We start from the raw sequence: 24,634 nt of genomic DNA on the forward strand, positions 1-24,634 counted from the left end.
CTAAATTTGAAGTAAAACGCGCCACAAAAGAGTAACTTTTATCGAGTTTGTATTTTGAAGCTCTGTTGTGGCACGTTTTACTTCAAATTTAGCCAATATTATGGACATATCTTTTAAAATAAAACTAGAATTTTATTTTCCATCAAAATGCAAATATATTTTCGCGCCACGTAATATTCATATCAGCTCTTTTGTAGCTGGAATATTGTATGCGCCACTCATTTTTACGGCGTTTAGCGGTTTTTAATCTTGTTAATTATACTGTACATATTGGTTAGTAATATCTCATTGTAAACCTTATATATAGATGTATGTAGGCATTAAAATTTTTTTAAAAATTAACTTAAGAGTCAAATTTAACGACCTCTTCCATGTCACATATTTACATATAGACACATTTGCATGTTTTATATTTACATAATTTCTCGACCTTTCACAAGCATCACTGGATAATTACATTTTTAATGATTGTGTACATTTTTACTCCTACAATAACACAGAAATTAAGTAGAACGTGGTATGCTCAATAAAGGTAGAACGTAGTTGTAAAGATTTAAAAGAATTTTAAACTCATATAAAAAGTTAAATTATTACCTATACCTACATTTTGTGTGCAAATCTAAAACGTTTTTTTTTTTGTTTAAATTAATGTAAAATGAATGTAAAAAATAAATGACAAATACACAGCTAGTGAGGAACAACAAAGTTTTCGGAAAAATAGGTCCACAATAGATGCCATAATATTCATAGCCAGACAAATTGCTGAGAAAGCACTGGAATATAATATAATAAACCTACGTTTATGTGCTTTATAGATCTGACTAAACCCTTCGATTGTATAAGACTAAAAGATCTGCTAAGATTGCTTAAAGAGAAAAATCAACCCATAAGATAAGGATAATAATTATTAAAGACATTAATACGAAAAACAAAACCAGAATAAAAGTCGAGAATGAACTAACATCGGAAGTAGAAATGAACTCGGGAATCCAACAAGGGAATAGCTCGAGCCCATAGCCCATTGATTTTTAATTTAGTAATTGACAAAATCATAGAAGACATTAAACTACAGAAAAAGGATATAAGTTGGCAGAAAAACAAATAAGAAACCTCTGTTATGCTGACGACGCAACAGTAATCTCTGATAACAACGATGACCTACAGCGATTGGTACACACTCTCAATATGGTGGCGAAGAACTACAGCATGAGCTAAATCCAAATCCCTGGTAGTGCCAAGGGAACCCATTAGATGCAAAATAGTATTTAACAACGAACTAATTGAACAAGTGGCGAGATTCGAATATCTTGGGGTAGAAATATGTAGTTATGGAGATGTTAAAGAGATGCTCTGAAAGCAAGCAAATAAAGCCAATTACGTGTCAGGATATCTGAGGGATGTGAGGCTGGAAGGGAAAGTACGCATATACAAATCATGTGTAAGACCGATCATGACGTACGCGATATAAACAAGATGTGACATAGCAGAAAGTAAGAGGATACTGAGAACATTAGAAATAAGACCATTGAGGTCAATTATAAAACACTAAGAGACGGAATACCGAACGGCAGAATAAGAGATCTCTGTAACATACAAGACATAGTATGGTGGGGAAGACAGAAAAGACGAAAGTGGAATCAGCATGTGACGAAAATGGACAGCGAGAGAATAGCCCGTGTAGCCAGGGATTCGAAGCCCACAGGCAAGAGTCCAATAGAAAGGCCCTTTATATGGTGGCGAGATAGCTGGCAGTTAACATCACAACTACGAATACAAGCTCAAAATCGGTTAACAATAGGTCAAGAGGCCTATTATTATAAGAAGAAGAAGAAGAAGAAGAAGAAAAAGAAGAAGAATAAGAAGAGAAAGAAGAAGAAAACAAAATGTAGTACAGAAGATGTCGTGATTGACATAAGAACTGTAATCTAATGTAGATACCAAAATATTTTAGGTAATTCAAGCATGAATAGATTTCGAGACTTAGACCAAGAGATTAAATCCAAACGTCTAAGACGTACAGGCAATATAACAACTTTGCCAAGTAAATCTGGAAAGAAGCCAGGCCCATAGGAATTTCACGAATGCAATTTAGAGATAACATATGGTCAGATTTAAGAACAATGGGGCTACCCTCTGCCCAACTATCATGGACGATCGTTCGAGATGGATTCGGGTTGTGCAGTAAGCCAAGAGCCACCCCTACATGTTGTAGAACAACAACTATAAGGGTTATAGCGCTACAAGAAAAAGAAAAAGAATTTATGCAAGGGTGCTTAAATAGTATATTGTGCAACAACTGAGCAAAAAGACATATTTCTCACGAGCGCAGAAGTTTGTTGCAAATTAAGCGAGGGAGACATGTAATTTTCTCATGTGTTGTACACTGTACTTTTTCTATGGATGCGGTTTTGTCAAGAGTTCAAACTTCAAAATTAAATAATTTAGTTGTTTGTGTAATGTGTCAACACATTTTGTTTGACAACATTAATAAATTGTGTTTATATTGTGATTGTTACCATGGAAAGGGCTATCATATAGATGGAAAACTGGCGGAGAACCCGTGAGAAAAATATTTCTCACTGCAATGGTTGACTTTTCTCACTGCGTGAAAATTTATCCGTTTTGAATGTATGTAATTAGTGAGAAAAGTTGCACATTGTATAGCATCCATAGAAAAAATGTATTTCTATTTATATTTAATTATGTTATGTGTTACATTTACCGTCAGGTGTCAGTTTTTGATCTACGGAAAGTATCTCTCTACCCGCTGGATATTGGATAATAATATCCAGCAACCCAATAGATATCAGACTTATGTCTGATGTCATTCGTACTGAAGACCTTAGAAAAACTGCTCGATAGGTATATCAGGAATGGTGTATTGGTTGAAAGTCCGATACATCAGGGACAATATGCGTATCGAGCGGGAGTCTCCACAGAAACGGCACTGCACCATCTTGTACAGAGAGTGGAGTACGTTCTAGAAAACCAAGAGGTGATGTTGGGTGCATTTTTCGAGATTGAGAGAGCATTTGACAACACTCCTACGAAGCGATCACAAGGGCGATCCGTCTAAAGGGAATAGACGCAACAAGCTGTAGATGGATAGACTGCATGCTGAGAAGCCGTGTGATATATGCTACGTTGCTAGGGGATACAGTGTCAGCTCAGGTAGCCAGAGGCTGCCCACAGGGGGAAGTCTTATCTCCTCTACTGTGGAATCTGCTCATGGATGGCCTGATAGCTAGACTCGACAACGATAGGCATCACGTCCTGGGTTATGCGGATGACCTAGTCATCTTAGCCCACGGAAAATTTAATGGTACAGTCAGAGATCGAATGCAACAGGCTCTGACCGTACTTACAGAATGGACTTCAAATGTAGGGCTTAACATCAGTCCTCTAAATCCGAAATCGTGAAATTTACTAAAAGAAGGAATTCAGGGGAATTGGGTCATCTAAGTCTAAATGGTATACATTTAAATCTGGTGAGTGAAGTAAAGTATCTCGGGATAATATTAGACTCAAGGCTTACTTGGACTCAGCAGATAGAAAGAATAACGAAGAGAGCGGTATCTACGTTAATGGTAGCCAGACGTACTCATGGCAAAATGTGGGGTTTGAGACCAGACATGGTATATTGGACTTATAACATGGTAGTAAAACCCACAATTACATATGCATCAGTGGTACGGTGGCCAAAATTGCAGCAAAAATGTGCCATCATCAAATTAAGCAAGGTGCAAAAACTTGCTTGTCTCGGGATCACGGGGGCTATGAGGGACACACCTACGGCAGCTATGGAGGCACTACTGGATCTCCTTCCTTTAAATATAACGATAAGAGGTGAGGCGAGAATGGGATATTATAGACTGCGAGAAAACCTGAGCAACGTACCAGTTAAATCAGGACACAGTAGAATAACGAATGAAACTAATGATGCCAAATGGATAATGATTTCTGACCATATGACATCAAGATACAAGCCTGAAATACCTTTTCAAGTGGACATTTGCCCACGAGACGAATGGGACAGAGGAAACTCTCGACCCAGACTGCATTTCTATTCCACTGGGAGAATATACCTCCGTATTTCAGGCAGAGATTTTTGCAATATTGCAGTGTGCAAGAGAAAACAACCTGATATTCAACCATAGATATTCAAGCAGCCATTGGGGCTCTTATAAGCCCTAAGGTGAATTCTAGGCTGGTGTGGGAATGTCGACAAGAACTTGATAGACTGGCACAATATAACAGTGTTATACTGGTATGGGTTCCAGGTCATCGGGGCATATACGGCAATGAAAGAGCTGATGAACTTGCCAAGAGAGCATCAGCTACAAAATACCTGGGTCCAGAGCCGGCCGTGGGAGTGCCAAAAAGCACCGTCCGTGAACGAAAAAAAGCCTGGATCCGATGCCAACACAACTCACACTGGGAGAGTGTACCCGGTCAAACACATGGCAATATGTATATCGGACGGACATGTGCTAGTAGGGCTGAGTTACTGCTGAAAATAAGCAGGAATCAGCTCAGAGTCATAACAGGTTTCCTCACTGGACATGCGCCAGTTAAGGGTCACCTGCATACAATGGGGCTGTTTCATGGAGATTTGAGCTGCAGACTCTGTAACAGAGAACCTGAAACAGTCAACCATATTTTGCATGACTGTAAGGCATTGGATCGTAGGCGGCAAACCCTTTTCGGGGACATCGAAGTGACTCCAAATTTATATGGTACCCACCCACTAGACCTGTACAAGCTGGTACAGGGTTCCAGAATTCTGCAAAGGGTTTCACAAATGAATGGAAGATGTACAATAAGCCAAGAGGCTGCAGTACAAACGGTTCACAACAGAGCATCCAGGAAAAAAAAACCCCAATAGATAATTTAATTAAACATAAAATGTAGCAAATTAAATTTTCAACAATTTTATCTCAGTTAGTTTTTATTTTCAAGTGACCAACAAAAAAGTTATAAACAAAAATAAATGAATATTTTACTTTTTTCTACTCCTTTTTTCACTTTTCATATTTTCCCTAAGTGACTTAGTTTCCTTTTGGACGTTATAAATTTTTTGGAATAAAATGACCTTGCAACACTTTGGTAGAGAACTATTTTCACTACAAAGTTGTTTTTATTTCTCTTTTTTTGTAGGTTTTACAACATTCCAAACTTGACCAGACTCTCGAATGTTCATGGTGATACAATAAAAAAAAACGTAAGGCTACGGCTCCACGGGCGGGAAATTGACGCTAGCAGTAGCAGTAAAATGAACTTAAGGTTCCGCGGAACGGAATGGGAATAGCCGAACTGAACCGACTACGCACAAGTCCTGTAATCGGTACAGTTCGGCTATCCCTATTCCGTTCCGCGGAACCTTAAATTCATTTTACTGCTACTGCTAGTGTCAATTTCCCGCCCGTGGAGCCGTAGCCTTAGGCTTACTTTTTCATCTATATATATTTTTTTTATTTATACAATTTATTATGATCTTCACATTCCTATGATATTATTAAATTATTTTGACTATTTTCCCCACCACCTATGAGGAAGAGTCTGGACACGAGTTTTTTATGTGGTATGTTTTTATGTGTGGTTTTTATGTAATATGGGCCAAAATTAGTTTAAGTATTAGCATCGAAATGTTAAGATCATAATAAATTGTATGATTAAAAAAGTATATAGATAGAAAAGTAAGCCTAACGTTTTGTTTCTATTGTATCCCTATGAGCATTCGAAAATCTGGTCAAGTTTGGAGCGCGGTAAAACCTAGATAAATAATTAAAATTAAATAAATCTATAGTGTAAATTGTTCGTTGAAAAACCCTCTACAAAATTGCTATGACGTCACTTTATTCCAAAATAAACTGAAAAAAATTATAAACTTCAATAAGAAACTGGTTACAAAATTTACACTTATATTTGTTTATAACTTTTTTGTTGGTCATTTGACGATAAAAAGTAATTGAAATAAAATTGCAGAAAATTTAATTTTTTAGATTTTATGTTTAATTAAATTTTCTGTTGAGTTGCTACTTTACGAAATATAGCGCGAAAACCCGTTGCACCCCTTTTTACAAGATAGCGACTGTGGGAGGCGACACTACAAACTTGAACTTGAAGCTTCTACTGACCTCCCTTAAGCATTAAAAAAATTAAATAGGATCCCCTAAAAAACGCAACCCTAAATGTAAAATTTCAATAGACTAATTATTATATTTCTTATTTACTGTTACTTTTTTGAATCCTAAAATTGCTCCTATTCACTGTTAGATTTAACTTTAACTTTATTATAAAAATGTGTGAAGTAACACTTACCGTACTTGCTCGATCTCGCTGGTGTGGCTTTCTCGTAACTTCACTATTAACACTCTTATAATATTGAGAAGGAAAAGTAGATTGATCTAAAACAAAAATTATTGTTATAATGTTTTATTGATTAAATAAAATCTTAAAAAATTCTTATACTATAAAAAAAATTAAAATTTAACAAATTAATTCCACCAAATAACGTTTAGCTACCTATAACCTATAAGATATATTATAATAAGGGAAAGTTTTACTTTAATAAAATTAAAAATAATATTAAAATAAAACTTTTATTGAGACCAATTTTTTGGTCACGCCTTGGTGGTTTCTATAATTTGCAAACCATACAAATGCTGGGGTAAAGAAGGGTAGGGGAGATCTGCGAATTGCATCTCACTTTCTGTCTGCTCAGCGTGGCAAACATTTTATCGAACACTTGTTCTCACGTGCTTTGTTAGGAGTAAAATAATAGAAACAAATAATAGTTCTGGTGTAAAACAAAAGCTAGAGACGTCTTATATGTCATCAGTGGTCTTATAATATATCGGTGGCGGCTGTAGCGAAGTGGCTATGTTACTAGCTTAACAAGCTGGAGGGCCCGTGTTCGAATCCTGGCGCTGATAAATTTTTTTATTTCTAATTTAACTGAGCCGCCACCGTGCTTCGAAGGGCACGTAAAGCCGTCGGTCCCGGTCCCGGCTACGTAATAGTTAATAAGTCATGTTAGAGGCGCTTGCGCGACCTGAAAACCTTAACACTAGACTTTAGCCAGAAGGTTACACGAACTTTACTTTATATTTCAATTCATTCAGATGGGGTCTGATGTTTAACGACAACCGAGACACAATAGATAACGAATATTTCGTTGAAGAGACTGATACAGAACAGGTATATTACCTAAAGAATGGCTCCTATTAACATTCGTGACTATACCGAAAAAGAGAAACGCTAGACAATGTTGCGAACACCGTACCATCAGTCTAATGTGCCACATACTAAAAAGTATTTCTAAAGATTATTCATCGTAGAATATACAAAAAGTTAGAACAAGACATTGGACAAACTCAGTTCGGATTTAGAAATGCTCAAGGAACCAGAAAAGCATTATTTGCAGTAAATGTGCTAATACAGAGATGTTTAGATGTAAACCAGGACATCTATGTCTGCTTCCTTCTTCTTCAGGTTCCTTCCCCTATCGGAGGTTGGAAATCATCATGTCTATTTTAATTTTATTGGCCGCACTTCTGAAAAATTCTAATGAGCTGCAACCGAACCACCCTCTCAATTTTTTTAGCCAGGATATTTTGCGTCGTCCTGGGTTCCTCTTCCCTTGTATCTTCCCTTGCATAATTAACCTAAGTAATACATACGTACTTCTCGCCCCTCATTATATGACCCAGATATTGAATCTTTCTAATTTTAACAGTTTTTATGACTTCACATTCTTTCTTCATTCTTTGTAACACCTCTATATTAGTTACTTTTTCAGTCCACGATATTCTGTGGATTCTCCTGTAGCCTCCTAGATTATAACAAGGCATTCGATACTGTGAAACATAATCCGTCAATAAAACGACTGAGAACAAAGGACATCGACACACGGGATATAAGAATAATAAATAATCTGTATTATGAACAAGAAGCTGTCATAAGAATAAATAATTTAAACACCAATAAAATAAAAATAAAAAGAGGCGTTAGACAGGACTGTGTCTTTTCACCATCACTGTTTATTGCATACTCAGAAAAAAAATCCCAAAAAGCATTAGAAGATGAAGTAGCAGGCATAAAAATAAATGGCCTACCCACATGTGAAATTAGATAGGCCGATGACACAATACTAATAGTAGAAACTATTACAGATCTACAAAAATTTTTAGATAAGGTTGTTGCAACGAGTGAAGTATTTGGTCTGTCACTAAACATAAAGAAAACGAAATTCATGGTTATATCAAAGAAAAATATTAGAAACATAAATCTACACGTAAATAATAAGACGATAGAACGAGTTCAGAATTATAACTATTCAGGGACAAACATTATTGAAACAAACGATAATACCAAAGAAATCCGAATTAGAATAGAAAAGGCTAGAAGTGCATTCACTAATATGAAACAAATATTATTTAGTAGAGACCTCAGCCTAAATCTTAGAATACTAAAATGTTATATTTTTTCTGTTCTTTTGTATGGTGTGGAGACATGGACTCTCAATAAACAATGCCTCAATAGATTGAAAGAATTGAAGATGTGGACGTATCGAAGAATGCTGAGAATCTCCTGGACATACAGAATAACCAATGAGGAAGTACTAAGGAGAAGACAGAACAGCAGGGAGATATTGGATTCCATCAAAATAAGAAAACTTCAATACTTGGGTCATATAACACGTGGTGACAGATATGAACTCCTAAAATTAATTATACAGGGAACGATTCAAGGAAGGCGCAGCATAGGTAGGAGAAAAATGTCCTGGCTGAGGAATCTCAGAGAATGGTTTGGATGCAGCTCAACTGAACTATTCCGGGCTGTAGTATCAAAAGTGAGAATAGCAATGATGATTGCCAACCTTCATCGCGGAGATGGCACGTAAAGAAGAAGAAGCAGATGGCGTCATAAACTGCTCATAAATTCATTGGTGTAAGCAAATGCCGCTACGGCAGTCAATACTAGCAGTCACGTTTGTTTTAAGATACGATTCCAACATCGACTGCAGGCGGCAGACGGCAACTACAAGCGGCAGTCAGAGTGGTCACCATGACGACGTCATTACTTTGCATTATTAGTTTGTATAATGATTAGCAACTGTTGTCCGGCAGAAAGTAAGTTATTGATGGATTCGACCGTTACTTGATGCAAGTTCATTTTATCTAACAATAAAACACTGAAAACGTTTGTTTTCTATACTTCCACAAAATTTATTATAACTAAGTGACTACAGCTGTTTCGGCGGAGTGCCTTTCTCAAGTGATATAGTTTACTAGTCTACATTGTTTGATTTGCTTGTCTGGATAATGTTCAGAAGAAATGCGTTCAATGTGCTTCCCCGTTTAGGATTTTGTCCTCTTCAGGGTTTGAGGTGAATGTATTGTGTTGGCAGCAAAAGCAAACAGTCCGAAAAACACACTGGGACAAGCGCCGTGTCCTGGTGTTCTTGGATCCTGGGTTATGCCGGACGGTGGTGTCCAGAAGGCTAAGAAGTCAACAGAGAAGAAAGTTTGATTGATTGTTGTTGGTTCCATAGACATTTACGTGTACTGTCCGTGCTTTGCTCTCGACCAGTCTCCCTAGAAACCATTGTACAACGACAGGCGAACCTGCGTCCCTCGTCGGCGGTCAGGAGGTGGCTTTGAGCGCAGCGTGGACAGTTTGCGTTCGAGTGGAGAAAATAGTTGCGGCTATTTTCTTGGGACGAACAGGTATAATTGTGCAATGAAGTTGGGAAACCGCAAAAAACCAACTTCTCCCTGTTCGGGGTAGGGAAGAGGAAATGTTAGAGGTGGGTACGGTAGGCTAACGGGGTAGCCTCAAGGATGTTTTCGTACTCCACCGGGAGTTCGTCAATGCATGTTTGCATTAGAGCGGACGGTACATGAATCTTTTTGTGTTTGGGCTTTCGGTGGAGTAGGTGGCCGGAAGATGAACAGGAACATTTGAGAGATTCTTGTGTGTCGGAAGGGGGGCCGTTGATTACTTTGATTGTGAAGTTCCTGTTCAGAGAGTTTATTCTCTCGGTGATTTTAGGGGTGTTCGAGATGTTATGGATTTCGTTTGAGGGATATCGCCAGTGCTCATAGTTACATCTACGCAAGACTCTACGTTCTGTCCTCAACAACCTCTCTTGTTTTTGTCTTGAACAAAGAGAGTAGATATACGATTTGTACTCCATGACGGGTCGAATGAAGGTCCTGTAAGTGTGAATGAGAGTCTTCTTGTGTGTCTTGCGATATAGTTTACAATGTGTTTGCCTTTTTAAGTCTTCAACTGAAGAGGTTGAGGAGTGGGGAGCTGTTTGTCTCGAGTTGGTCATTCAGAATTATATCTGTATTTTACAGTTTATTAATTTCCATAGATTCTAAAAAAGATAGCTTAAGGCCTTTATTTTGAATATGTAGAATTTGAAACTCTTCATTGAAAGAATGATTATGATCTAGAAGGTGAAGTGCGTATGTAGAAGTGTCTGTTTTTCTATTGTTGAATGCCCTCATCATCCCATCCTACACAACACAAATTAGCAGCCTACCATAGCATGATACATAGACTGACAGAAATTCCCATGACAAAAAATAACTTCGAGATAGAACTAAACATCATTAAACAAATAGCAGTAAACAACGGCTATAACGAACAAACAGTTAACAAAATTTTAAACCAAAAACTCCATAAGAAAGCCCTGAAATTAGTGTATCCACCACCACAGAAAGAACCCAGTACCTTCTGCTCTCTCACATATACTGGCAAGATAACAACAAAGATAGCCAGATACATAAAAAAGAAAGGAATAACACCAGCTTTCAGAACTAACAACAACTTAAGCAAATATATTAAGAACAATAAAAGCCGAAAGAGAAAGCAACTACAGAGTGGTGTGTACAAACTAACTTGTGGTGACTGTCCGAAAACGTACATCGGTCAAACTGGCAGAACTTTTGACAAACGGATAGCAGAACACAAAAGGGCAGTCAACAATAGAAAAACAGACACTTCTACATACGCACTTCACCTTCTAGATCATAATCATTCTTTCAATGAAGAGTTTCAAATTCTACATATTCAAAATAAAGGCCTTAAGCTATCTTTTTTAGAATCTATGGAAATTAATAAACTGAAAAATACAGATATAATTCTGAATGACCAACTCGAGACAAACAGCTCCCCACTCCTCAACCTCTTCAGTTGAAGACTTAAAAAGGCAAACACATTGTAAACTATATCACTTGAGAAAGGCACTCCGCCGAAACAGCTGTGGTCACTTAGTTATAATAAATTTTGTGGAAGTATAGAAAACAAACGTTTTCAGTGTTTTATTGTTAGAAAGAAAGTTGATAATAAATATTCAAATTAATAGTGCAATGTAATGACGTCGTCATGGTGATAACTCTAACTGCAGTCGATGTCGCAATCGTACCTTTAGGTCATTCAGAGAAAGTAATATAGACACTCTCTGATGATAGCTAAGAAGCTTGAAACCGGTTGGGGTGTTTATGACGCTCTCTGAATGAACTGAAATATAAGACGTCTCTAGTTTTCGTTTTAGCGCAGAACTATAATTTATTTATATTGTATTAGTTTCTTGGGTTTATATTGGATAACGCTACGGAACAATATACACACGCATGTTCCTTGCTTTACTGTTTATTTCAAGATGTTTAATAGACTAAAACATACATGGAAAATGTTTATCGAAAACTAAAAAAATTTACCCAAAATCATTAAACATCATTCCTTTAGTGAGGTATATAAAAATACTTCACATCCTAAATAGCCCAATAAATGACCGTTTTGGAGTGTAATTTCCAGGGGCAACTCTGAATTGCATGAAAATTTGGATTTAGGTTCTACTTACCCTCCACTTCAAAGTTGAATTTGTGCTGTTGGTTGTTTTTATTTGGGGGGGGGGGGTGACATTTACCCCTTCTCGGGGGGTGAAAAAGGCGTGTTTAAAATAAGGCCGGAAATGGATAAATTGACTTATTTTAAGCACCTTTTGTTCCATAGAGTTTTTTACGTAAGTCAATACTTTTCGAGTTATTCGCGATTTAAAATGTTGATTTTTCGACAAAAAAACTACGTTTTCAGACCGTTTTTCCCAAATAACTCAAAAAGTAAATATTTTATCGAAAAAAATATTTTTAGCAAAAGTGTAGCCTATAAAAAAACGAAAAAGTGGTCTACCAGTAAAGTCTACAAATTGAGTAGAAACAAAGTTGTAGCTCATAAAATATACGTTCTTATTCGTCTAATTCCAAATCGAATAATTCAACGCGAAATCACCGAAGAAAGAAGCGTTTTTCGAAAAAATCTTATTAACATTTTTAAAGTATCAAAAAACAGCCTATTATTTGTTTTTTAAAAAAGTTTACAGCATCAAAAATAAACGAGTTACACTGAAAAAAAATTTGGCCCCTTTTTTGGTAAAAAAAAATCGTGAAAACCTCCCTCTATTTTGCACCCTAAATGAAATTAATCGTTTGTCTTTACCATCTATTTTAACTGTGTGTGTATTGTTTATATGATCTGTAAGTTTGATTGGTTTGAAGTGCTTATTTTGGAAAACATTTGGTTTTATAGTAAAAAAAAAATTTCTAAAAGTTTTTAAAAAATTAAATTTTTTCAAAATAACTTAAAAAGTATTAGTGATAGGAAAAATCTTAAAGAGTAAAAAAATGTAGGTTTTGCTATTATAAATATGCTAGTTTCATTTTGTTTCTCCGTAAGACAAAAATTGGTTAATATATGGCTGTTCAAAATATGCATACACTCGTGATTAGTGGCCCATTCAAGCTTTCTTAATTATAACCCTTTCAAAAATAAACACTTTAAACCAGTGAGACTGACAGATCATATAAAAAATAGATAGGTAAGTAAATTGTTTGTAAAGCGGTAGCGATTAATTTCACACGGCGAGATTTTCATGATTTTTTACAAAAAAAAAAGAGGGCCAACTTTATTTTGAGCGTAACTCGCTTATTTTTAATGCTAAAACTTTTGTTAGGTAACAATTAAAACAAAGTATTTTATAAACACTTTAAAAAAGTTTAAATGGGGTTTTCCCGAAAAGTGCTTAATTTTTCGGTGATTTCACCTTGAAATATTCGATTTTGAATTAGACGAATAAGAACGTATTTTTCATGAGCTACAACTTTGTTTTTATTTTATTGATAAACTTTACTGATACATTTTTTTTGGGTTTTTTATAAGCTACACTATTGCTAAGGATATTTTTTTTCGACAAAATATTTACTTTTTGAGCTATTTGCCAAAAACCGTCTGAAAACGCAGTTTTTTTGTCGAAAAATCAACATTCTCAATGGCAAATAACACGAAAAATATTGACTTATGTAAAAAACTCTATAGAACAAAAGTTGCTTAAAATCAGTCAATTTATCCATTTCCGGTCTTATCTTGAAGGTATGTTTTTTCACCCCCGAGAAGGGGTGACTGTCACCCCCCAAGTAAAAGCAACCAACGGCACAATTTCAACTTTATAACTAAGTGACTACAGCTGTTTCGGCAGAGTGCCTTTCTCAAGTGATATAGTTTACAATGTGTTTGACTTTTTAAGTCTTCAACTGAAGAGGTTGAGGAGTGGGGAGCTGTTTGTCTCGAGTTGGTCATTCAGAATTATATCTGTATTTTTCAGTTTATTAGTTTCCATAGATCCTAAAAAAGATAGCTTAAGGCCTTTATTTTGAATATGCAGAATTTGAAACTCTTCATTGAAAGAATGATTATGATCTAGAAGGTGAAGTGCGTATGTAGAAGTGTCTGTTTTTCTATTGTTCAATGCTCTTTTGTGTTCTGCTATCCGTTTGTCAAAAGTTTTGCCAGTTTGACCGATGTACGTTTTCGGACAGTCACCACAAGTTAGTTTGTACACACCACTCTGTAGTTGCTTTCTCTTTCGGCTTTTATTGTTCTTAATATATTTGCTTCAGTTGTTGTTAGTTCTGAAAGCTGGTGCTATTCCTTTCTTTTTTATGTATCTGGCTATTTTTGTTGTTATCTTGCCAGTATATGTGAGAGAGCAGAAGGTACTGGGTTCTTTCTGTGGTGGTGGATATACTAATTTCAGGGCTTTCTTATGGAGTTTTTGGTTTAAAATTTTGTTAACTGTTTGTTCGTTATAGCCGTTGTTTACTGCTATTTGTTTAATGATGTTTAGTTCTATCTCGAAGTTATTTTTTGTCATGGGAATTTCTGTCAGTCTATGTATCATGCTATGGTAGGCTGCTAATTTGTGTTGTGTAGGATGGAATGATCAATTGTGTATAGTTGTGTCAGTATGGGTAGGTTTATGATATACGGAGAACTCATGTTTGTTGTGTAGTCTGGAAATCGTTACATCTAGAAAGTTTAGGGAGTTGTTCTCTTCTGTTTCTATTGTAAACTCAATATTATTATGAAGTGAATTAATATATGATAGAAATTGGTCAAGTTGTCTGTTAGTTCCTGTAAAGCATACTAGTATATTATCCACGTATCTCCACCAATATAAGAACTGTTTAAATACGGGATGTATAGAAATTGTTGTTTCAAGTTGGTTCATAAATACATATATCTGATAGCATTGGGCTTAGAGGATTACCCATAATAAGTCCTGCACTGTTGTTTGTGTATATTTGATTATTGAATTCAAAATAGTCTTGATTTATGCAAATTTCAAGAAGGTGTAAAATTTCAGATGCAATGATGGGATTTGTACTGTTATGGTCTAAAAGATTCTTAACTAAAACAAAAGTTTCTGTAGGAGGAACACTAGGAAAAAGATTTTTTACGTCAAATGAAATTAGTCTGGAGTTGTTGGGCAATTGAAAATGTGGTATTTTATTAACTAGTTCTAGTGTATTTTTTACGGTGAATTTAGGTGAAAATTCCACACCTGTAATTTTGAACCAATCAAAATACGTTATTTTGACAGATCACCATGGCAACGGAGGTATTTTATCGGCAATTTTTTGCTCGTGGGGTACCCAACAGCTAATTATAGTGGAAATTTTTTGACGTTTACAATAACAGAATATTTTTGACAGACTGGTTTTTATTTGTTTACATAATTTAGTTTTGATTCATATTCTATCACTTGTAGTTACTCAAAACTTAGGTAAAATTGAAGAATATACTATTTTCTATCTTGAAATGGTATTCCCATGCAACTACAATGAGTAGAAATTACGAATTTGAAAGCCTAAATAATTGCTGACAAAGCTATGGCGCGCTATTAATCTGTTCATGCAGCTTTGGATTTTCAAATGCAAATTTGGTGTGGAATTTTCTTACCGAATACCACGCGAAGTCAAATTAATATCCGTAAATTTTTTTTTTGATCATGAATATTTTTAGAAAATTTCCCTCGTCTGCGACTCGGGAAATTTTCAAAATATTCATGATCTCAAAAAAATTTCCGGAAATAGTTTGACCTCTAGTGGTATTACTAGTGAAAATTTAGTGTATTCTGTAATAATATCTGACAGTTTTTTTGAAAGTTTATATGACCGAGCTGTATAAAAAGAAACTACAGGTCTTAATCCGGTCGAATCCATCAATTAATTTCAACTTTGAAGTAGAGGGTAAATAGAACCTAAATCCAAATTTTCATGCAATTCGGAGTTGCCCCTGAAAATTACACGGTATCGCCGAATTTCCTGTTCATTTACTGGGCTAAAAGTTAAATGTAGTCAGCCGTGTAATATTAAACTATTGGCTGTCATCAGGAAAATGTATTTTAAGACCGACTAGAAAATGTACTCGTACATACACTTTGTGGATAATTTTTTGTCCCGAAAATACCGTTTTGCCAGTCAAGACCGGAAAATGAACGTTAGGCACCGGTAGAAGTTGTTTTCCGGTCCATATATTTTATTTTCCTATCTGTATTTCATAACACAAACTGCCTTGATTACGTTACTATGACAACAACGTTGCAATTTATTATGAAGTGACAAGTGCCAGTTGATTTTTAATTTGTTGGCTATCAAACTTGTTTGGTGAGTTCGCAAAATATGAACAAGTTTAAAAATATGGATTCAGATTTTGAATTGTCCGTCGCAGAAAATGAAATTCCAGAGAAATTTTTGGAAGCAGCAAAGAAAACGACCTACGATAATATGTTGCCAGAAAAATCAAAATTCCGTTACGAGAAATCATACGACGTAATTAAAAATTGGTGTCCAGAAAAAGTAAAAATGATAAACGAATACCATATGTTGGCATATTTTGTTGGCAAAATCTCAAAACTGACATCTTCAATATTATGGGGCTTATATTCTATGATAAAATCTACTCTGGCCATAAAAGATAATGTAAACATTCATACATTATTTCAAACGTTTATTAAGAGAAGTTCATTTGTCATAAACCGAAGAAATCTAGAATTCTGACAAGGGAACAAATGGAAACGTTTCTGAACAGTGCTCCCAATAATGAATATCTTATGCTTACGGTAAACAAACGAAGTAATAACTGGTTACAATGAATCCTAAATCTATTTTAGGTGCTTTTAATAATAGGTTGCGCAGGTGCATGTCGCCGCGAGGAACTCATTAATATAACAATTAATCATATTGAGGATCAGGAAACTACTAGTATGGTATAGTTAGACCCAAACCCAGACATCCAAAGTGAAAGTTATCCTCCAACACCAAATTGTTCTATATGGTCCACATAATGTTCAGAAAAAAGTCACACCATTTTGAGCGTCGGGTTTGGGGGGGAGAGGGGGGAGAAATCTGCAAATTCGTAGTTTTTTAGGTTTTCGTCAATATTTCTAAAACTAAGCAGTCTAGCATGAACAACACTCTACACAAAATTGTTCTACATTAAATTTGAAATAAAAAGGCCCTATGCATAAACCTTCTAAAATGAACGGTTCCAAAGTTACGGAGGTAGTATAGTATAATTGGTCCAAAAAAAGGCCTAACCCAGACATCCAAAGTAAAAGTTTTCCTTCAACACCAAATTGTTCTATGTGGTCCACATATTGTTCAGTAAAAAGTTACACCATTTTGAGCGTCCGGTTTGGGGGGGTGATGGGGGAGAAGTCGGTAAATTAGTAGTTTTTTTAAGTTTTTCGTCAATATTTCTAAAACTATGCTTTAGCGTAAGGAATGTTCTATAGAAAAATGTTCTACATAAAATTTAAAACAAAAAAGGTTCTATACATAATTGTTATAAAATTAACGGTTCCAGAGTTACGGACGGTGAAAGGTGGAGGTTTTCGATACTTTTTATATTTACCGATTTCTCCCCCCTCTCCCCCCCAAACCCGATGCTCAAAATGGTGTGACTTTTTTCTGAATATTATGTGGACCATATAGAACAATTTGGTGTTGGAGGATAACGTTCACTTTGGATGTCTGGGTTTTTGGTATAGTTATATCATAAATATTGCCCAAAAAATATAAAAAGTATCGAAAACCTCGAATTTCACCCTCCGTAACTCTGGAACCGTTGATTTTATAACAATTATGTATAGAACATTTTTTGTTTTAAATTTAATGTAGAACATTTTTGTACATAACATTATTTTCGCTAAAGCATAGTTTTAGAAATATTGACGAAAAACTTAAAAAACTAGTAATTTGCCGGCTTCTCTCCCATCTCCCTCCCAAACCGGACGCTCAAAATGGTGTAACTTTTTACTGAACAATATGTGGACCATATAGATATTTTGGTGTTGGAGGAAAATTTTTACTTTGGAAGTTTGGGTTAGGCCTTTTTTTGGACCAGTTTTACTATACTACCTCCGTAACTTTGGAATCATTCATTTTAGAAAGATTATGCATAGGGCCTTTTTTATTTCAAATTTAATGTAGAACAGTTTTGTATAGAAGGTTGTTCATGCTAAACCGCATAGTTTTAGAAATATTAGCGAAAAACCTAAAAAACTACGAATTTACCGATTTCTCCCCCTCTCCCCCCCCTCAAAATGGTGTGACTTTTTTCTGGACATTGTGTGGACCATATAGAACAATTTGGTGTTGAAGGATAACTTTCACTTTGGATGTCTTGGATGTCTTGGGTACGGCTCGCCCTGGAATCTCCTTGGCTCGACCTGAAAAACACAAATTTCCGGTCTTGTAACTTAAGTAACTATTTCAAAATAGGGGATTTAGCGCTCGCTGTTGACTAATTATTTTGTCTTTGACGTGCCTAGCGAATTCAGATATGATGATTCCTGCACCCTCCTAGAGTTATGTTCTTAAGATAATGATATTATAGGAGAACAACTCTAAAAGTTAACTTTGTCAGCGAACATATATATTATTTGACTTCATTAGTATTATTTTATATGTGGCTTGTTATAGAGAGCTCTTCTTCTTCTTCACGTACCATATCAGAATTATCCGACGTTGGCGATCACCATTAAGGACGCTTCTCGATCTTCTGCAATATGGAATAATTGTCCTGCATTTGATATTCCTCTGAGTCCATGCACGAACGTTTTTTAATCAAGAAACTTGTTTTCATCCTATGTACACCCCTACGACCCTCTATTTTGCCTTTAAGGATCAGTTGTAAACTATTGCATTGATTTGCCCCCACCATAATATCCCAGATAAGACATTTTCCGGTGTTTAAAGTCTCTGGCAGTTCTCTATCTTTGTTGACCCTCCTTAGTAGTACATTTACTAGTATAGAAAGCACTACATTTATTTAGTAATTACTTCTACAGTGATGTTGTTTTTAAGGAAATATGAACCGATGATACCGCCAGCCCATAACCCATAACGAACAATGTTTTTCTATTGATGCTATACAATGTGCAACTTCTCTCACTACTTACATACATTCAAAACGAACAATTGATCATGCAGTGAGAAAAGTCGGCCATTGCAGTGAGCAATATTTTTTCTCACGGGTTATAATACGGTTTTCCATATATGATCACCGTTTCCATGGTAACATGCGCAATACAAACACAATAATTAATGTTGTCAAATAAAATGTGTTGAATCAAAACTTACCAGGAATTAAATTTCAAAAGTGTTTGACAATAACTGTTAATTAGAATTTTAAATAAATAATGTAAGTATATAAATATTATGAATATTAAATACCTACATGTATATGTAGGTATATCACGTAGGGAAAGAATTCGAAATGAGGAAGTAAGACGACGCATTGGAATAGATGGTTACTTAACAACAGACATTGAGAGGAAACAGTTGATTTGGTATGGTCATGTCCAAAGAATGGAAGACACAAGATTGCCCAAAAAGATCTTGGAGTGGGTACCACCAAACCGCAAAAAACGAGGAAGACCCAAAAAGACATGGAAAGAAGGGGTAACCAAAGCAATGAGTACAAGGGATCTTAGAGATGGCCAATGGGATGATAGAAGGACGTGGAAGTTAGGCATCGGACAACGTCGAAAGACGTTCTAAAACCGATACATACATACATGTATATGTATTTTATTTTAATTTATGCATATAATATACCTAAAAGCATCGAAATTATTTAATTTTGAAGTTTGAACTCTTGACAAAACCGCATCCATAGAAAAAGTACAGTGTATAACACATGAGAAAATGACATAATTCTCCCTCGCTTGATTTTGCCAACAAACTTCTGGGCTCGTGAGAAATATGTCTTTTTTCTCACTTGTTGTACCATATACTATTTTTTGGGTTGCACTGGATGCTAATAGATTTCATTTATCCAAAAAATATGGCCTCATTCGTGAATATGACTTTTCTCTGAAAACTCTGGTCAGTTTTCGCCTGTTCTGCTTCCCATTAAGCCAAAACAGGTTCTTGTCTATGGTCGTTTACGTTTAGATGCTGCACGAGTTCAAATTTGTACGGATGCAGGCTTAAATTATAATGCGAAATGTGACAAGTTCTGGTCTGTGAAAAGCCAATAACTTCTGAGTGACGTATCTACTATCTATATATTTATAGGACGTTTTATAGCATTTAACCATTGTTTTTGTCTGTCAGATGATAACTTATTTAGTTGTTTTATGCTTTAAATAAAGCACTGATGGTAACCGACAAAACTGAACTTTATCATGATTACTTCGCATTCCACACTTCAAAGCACAACAGAAATGAGGCATAATACCTTTTTAAATGAGTTGTTCCAATAAAAATGTTAATTAATCCTTGTAAAAATCAAAATTACGAAGAAACGCAACTAAAATTATCTAAAACATATTGTTCTGAAGCTATTTTCTTGTGGCATTTTTGTAATTAACTATTTTTAATGGGAAATAAGCCACAATTTTACTAAAAAAATGATTTTATTAACGTTTCGGCGTCCAAATCGAATGCCGTTGTCAAAATACAAAAAATATTAATAAATTAAACAAAAATGTTGTTGCTTAGTAAAAATCTAATAACTACTTAATCTGACTCATTTATATCGGCAATTCAGACATATATATTATACATTTTAAAGTAGAAGACTTTAAAATGATATTGCCAATATTTATGAGTGCAAATAAGTCACATTAAATAATTATTAAAATAATTTTTTACTAAGCAACAACATTTTTGTTTAATTTATTAATATTTTTTGTATTTTAACAACGGCATCCGATATGGACGTCAAAACTTTAATAAAATAATTTTTTTAGTAAAATTGTGGCAAATTTCCCATTAAAAATAGTTAGTTATCTAAAACATATTAATAACTGATAGAATAACATTTATGTTTGCCTCCCAGATACCATATTGATTTAGTTTTGACAGCATGTTGGAATGCCCGATTGAAAGACCCTATATTTGTATATGTATATTTTATACTCTACGTAAAGGATGTACAAAATTTATATAAATAAGTTTCATAAATATTGTTAACACATTTAAATAAAATGGTATCACGGAATTTCTGGTATTTAATGTTAATTTTTAATAATTTGATAGATCTCTTCTAGAGAAATACAATGTGCATGCACTTCAACTGTACTTTTGTCTGTACTCTTTGTTCAAATGTCAGCAAGCAGTTAGGTTTAATGAAAATTGATTTGAGTTTGGTTCGTTAGTAGTATTGTCTATTCATTGCGCTATACGGAGTTTGAAATAGCTGAAGCGGTTTTCGATGATAAACGCAAAGTTCAAGTATGTTTGTTTTAAGTGTCAAAGGCTTTTCAAGAGACGCTAGAAACCAGACTAAACGGGTAGTTTTACAATGATGAAATAGTAAGAAACTTTATTCGCTATATTTGAAATTTATTGTAAAATAAATTACTTAAGAAGTAAATTACTTCTATTAATTTGTAGTTGGATAAGTAAATTATTTATTCCATAGTCTAGTAAAATAAAATTACACTACATGTAAATCAAAATGTAAATTCGTACAGGTTGAAACAAATTTTATATCAAAGTTTAGGTGGGTACAAAAGATATTTTCAAGAAAGTATCCAAATCATACAAGGGGATCATTGTTTAAATAATTAAAAAGGGGTCATTTTTGCAAAAAAATTACTTTTTTAACTGCTGAGGTCATTCAGTTGAAGGGTGTCGGGAGAAAATCATGGATGTCACCAAGAAATGATTTTGAGAAAAACGAATTTTAAAGTTATAAGACTATTTACGACAAAAAAATGTGTTGGGAGGTATTAAAGATAAACGTAATGATAGAAAAATGTATTGATAATATAAACTAATGTAAACAAAGCATAAGAGTTAAATTGTTTTTAAGAAAATAAAAAATTAGTCGCGTAATGTCCACTTTTTAAAGAAGAAAACAATGGATGTCACCAATACAAGTACAGGCGTTTAGTCACAGGATTATTCCTGTTTTGTTTTTGCTTTTTTGTTCTCTGCTTTTCATCTAAAACAAAATAAAACATTTTACTTAAAAAATCGTATTTTTTTAATTATTTTCTTCATAACCTCGTACATCCTTCCCTTTTTTTTTCTTTTTTCCATCACTCTTTTCACTATTAGACATTATGAGATAATATTGTATTGAACTCACACTAAAGAATACAGTACAGTTTTCGCAGTTATAAAACAATCTGCTGCTCTGTTGTTATAATTTGTAAACAAACTAACGACTAACCTATCTAAACACGTGTTTATTACAAATCAACCGAAAAATATACATTTTACTACGCAGCGTGTCGACGTCGCGTCGCAAGTGATATTGCTTGGGTGACAATCATTGTTTTCACCCAATTACGCGTGGACAAATATCGTTTTCTCCCGACATGGTCAATTTAAAAGGCTTAAAATCTCTGAAAATTCGATGTTTTCTACCTATTTGAAGGAATGATGTGATAGTATTTGTTAAAATCTAGAGAATGACATACATACCTAAATATCACCCAATTGGTGACATCCATGATTTTCTCCCGACACCCTTCAATTACTAATGAAGGTCTATAGGATTATTTTCTGTAAAGCTGAAGGGTAGATATTTCACATAAGACTCACTAAATTAAATTTGACCCCTATTTATTTAAATAATTATACATAAAACTTTAAAAGCAAATTTGCAAAAAATTATAATTAGCGTTTTAAATAAGCACTATAAAATATAGTATTTTACAGACTAAGTTGCGCTTTGTTACCAGTATTAGGCAAAAAAAAATTGGTCGAAAAGTATTTATTATTTTTTGAGATATTGAATTTGTTTTTAAATGTTACTATATTTTCAATTGCAAAAACGCGGTTGTTGCCAAAGAAATATTCACCTGCTTAAGATCTAATTATTTTTATTTTTATGTATGTCTTCGATAAATGTGTTGATAAATTCAAATTTCAGTTAAGCTCCCGCCTAAAATGGCATTTGAAAATTATTCAAATTTGTTTATAATTTATTTTTTTAATAACCTCGCGGAGATTAAGTATTTTGAAATGCCGTTTCGATAATTGGGTTTCTGGGAATTTTTCACCAATTAACAAATTTTTTTGTCTTTTTTTCCTCTCCTTTTTTTTCTTGGAGTTAGGTTACTACGGGCCCTTTTTGGGTTAAGTTTTATTAAGAATGTCGAATCTCTAAGTTGTAGATTCTAGACCTAAAAATATTAAGATTGGTCTAAAATCACTTAAATAAAATGTGACTACTTACTGAGTTACAGGGTGTTTTATTTAAAAATTTAAAAACTATTTTTAACAAGTACTTTCAAACTATTTGACGTATCCTTATCATACTTGGCACAAAGTGTGTGTACCATGTAGTCTACTAAATTGTGATTAATAAAAGTTTCTAGCTACCACCAGAGGCGTACGACAGGGTCCAGTTAATGGTTGACCCTTCCCAAATTCTACGCCACTGAGGCAATTACTATTTTAGCAAAATTTTTCGATTCTCCAATATTTTCTATGTAAATAATATACTCTTTACTGGTAACGATTAAGTCATTAGTTTTCGAGATATTGGACGTTCAAAATGAAACAGCATAGTTGTTTTGATTCATTCATTCATTCATTTGAAACTTCCATATCTCTCAAACTGATGACTTTGTCGATACCAATAATGTTATTTACATACAAAGTATTGGAGAATCGAAAAATTTCGCCACAATAGTAATTCACTCAGTGGCGTATAATTTGGGAAGGGTCAATCATTCACTATCCCCTGTCGTACGCCTCTGGCACTAGCTAGAAACGTTTATTAATCACAATTTAGTAGGGTGTATAATAGCCACACTTTCTGCCAAGTATGATAAGGGAACGTCAAATAGTTTTAAAGTACTTGGTAACAATAATTTTTAAATTTTTAAATAAAACACCCTGTAACTCAGTAAGTAGCCACATTTTATTTAGGAGATTTTAGTTAAATCCTAATATTTTTAGGTCTAGAATCTATAGCTCAGAGATTCGACATTCTTAATAAAATTTAATCCTAAAAGGACCCGTATTAATATAACTTCAAGAAAAAAAAAAAGAAAAGAAAAAACGACAAATAAATTTTGTTAATTAGTAAAAAATTCCCAGGATCCCAATTATCGAAACGGAATTTCAAAGTACCCCGCGACGTTCTTAAAAAAACAAATTATAAAAAAATTTGAATAATTTTCAAATGCCATTTTAGGCGGGAGCTTAACTGAAATTTGAATTTATCAATATATTTATCGAAGACATATATAAAAATAAAAATAATAAGATCTTAAGCAGGTGAATATTTCTTTCGCAACAACCGCGTTTTTGCAATTGAAAATATAGTAACATTTAAAAAACAAATTCAATATCTCAAAAAATATTTAATATTTTTCGACCAATTTTTTTTTGCTTAATACTGGTAACATAGTGCAACTTGGTCTGTAAAATGAGATATTTATAGTGCATATTTAAAACGCTAAAAATAATTTTTTGCAAATTTGTTTTTAAATTTTATGTATAATTATTTAAATAAAAAGGGGGGTCAAATTTAATTTAGTAAGTCTTATATGAAAGATTTAGCCTTCAACTTTGCAGAAAAAATCCTATAGACCTTCATTAGTAATTAAATGACCTCAGCAGTTAAAAAAGTAATTTTTTTGCAAAAATGACCCCTTTTTTATTATTTAAACAATGATCCCCTTGTATGATTTTGATACTTTCTTGAAAATATCTTTGGCACCCACCTAAACTTTGATATAAAATATTTGTTTTAACCTGTACGAATTTACATATTGACTTTTTTTTATTTTATTAAGCTACCAGTC

The 24,634-nt window shown here is 34.1% G+C and overlaps 1 protein-coding gene across 2 annotated transcripts in view; it reads right to left on the bottom strand.

Annotated features, from left to right (window-relative positions):
- LOC114327758 (PDF receptor-like) overlaps window positions 1–24,634 on the bottom strand; it is a 1,644,969-nt gene that overhangs the window by 238,599 nt on the left and 1,381,736 nt on the right. For both annotated transcript variants that reach the window (XM_050642878.1, XM_050642879.1), the window contains exon 11: window positions 6,322–6,407. In XM_050642878.1, the coding sequence (XP_050498835.1) occupies window positions 6,322–6,407 (86 nt within the window). The remainder of the gene's footprint in view (window positions 1–6,321; window positions 6,408–24,634) is intronic.

This window comes from Diabrotica virgifera, chromosome 2 (genome assembly GCF_917563875.1).
Source record: "Diabrotica virgifera virgifera chromosome 2, PGI_DIABVI_V3a".
Classification (NCBI taxonomy): Eukaryota; Metazoa; Arthropoda; class Insecta; order Coleoptera; family Chrysomelidae; genus Diabrotica; species Diabrotica virgifera.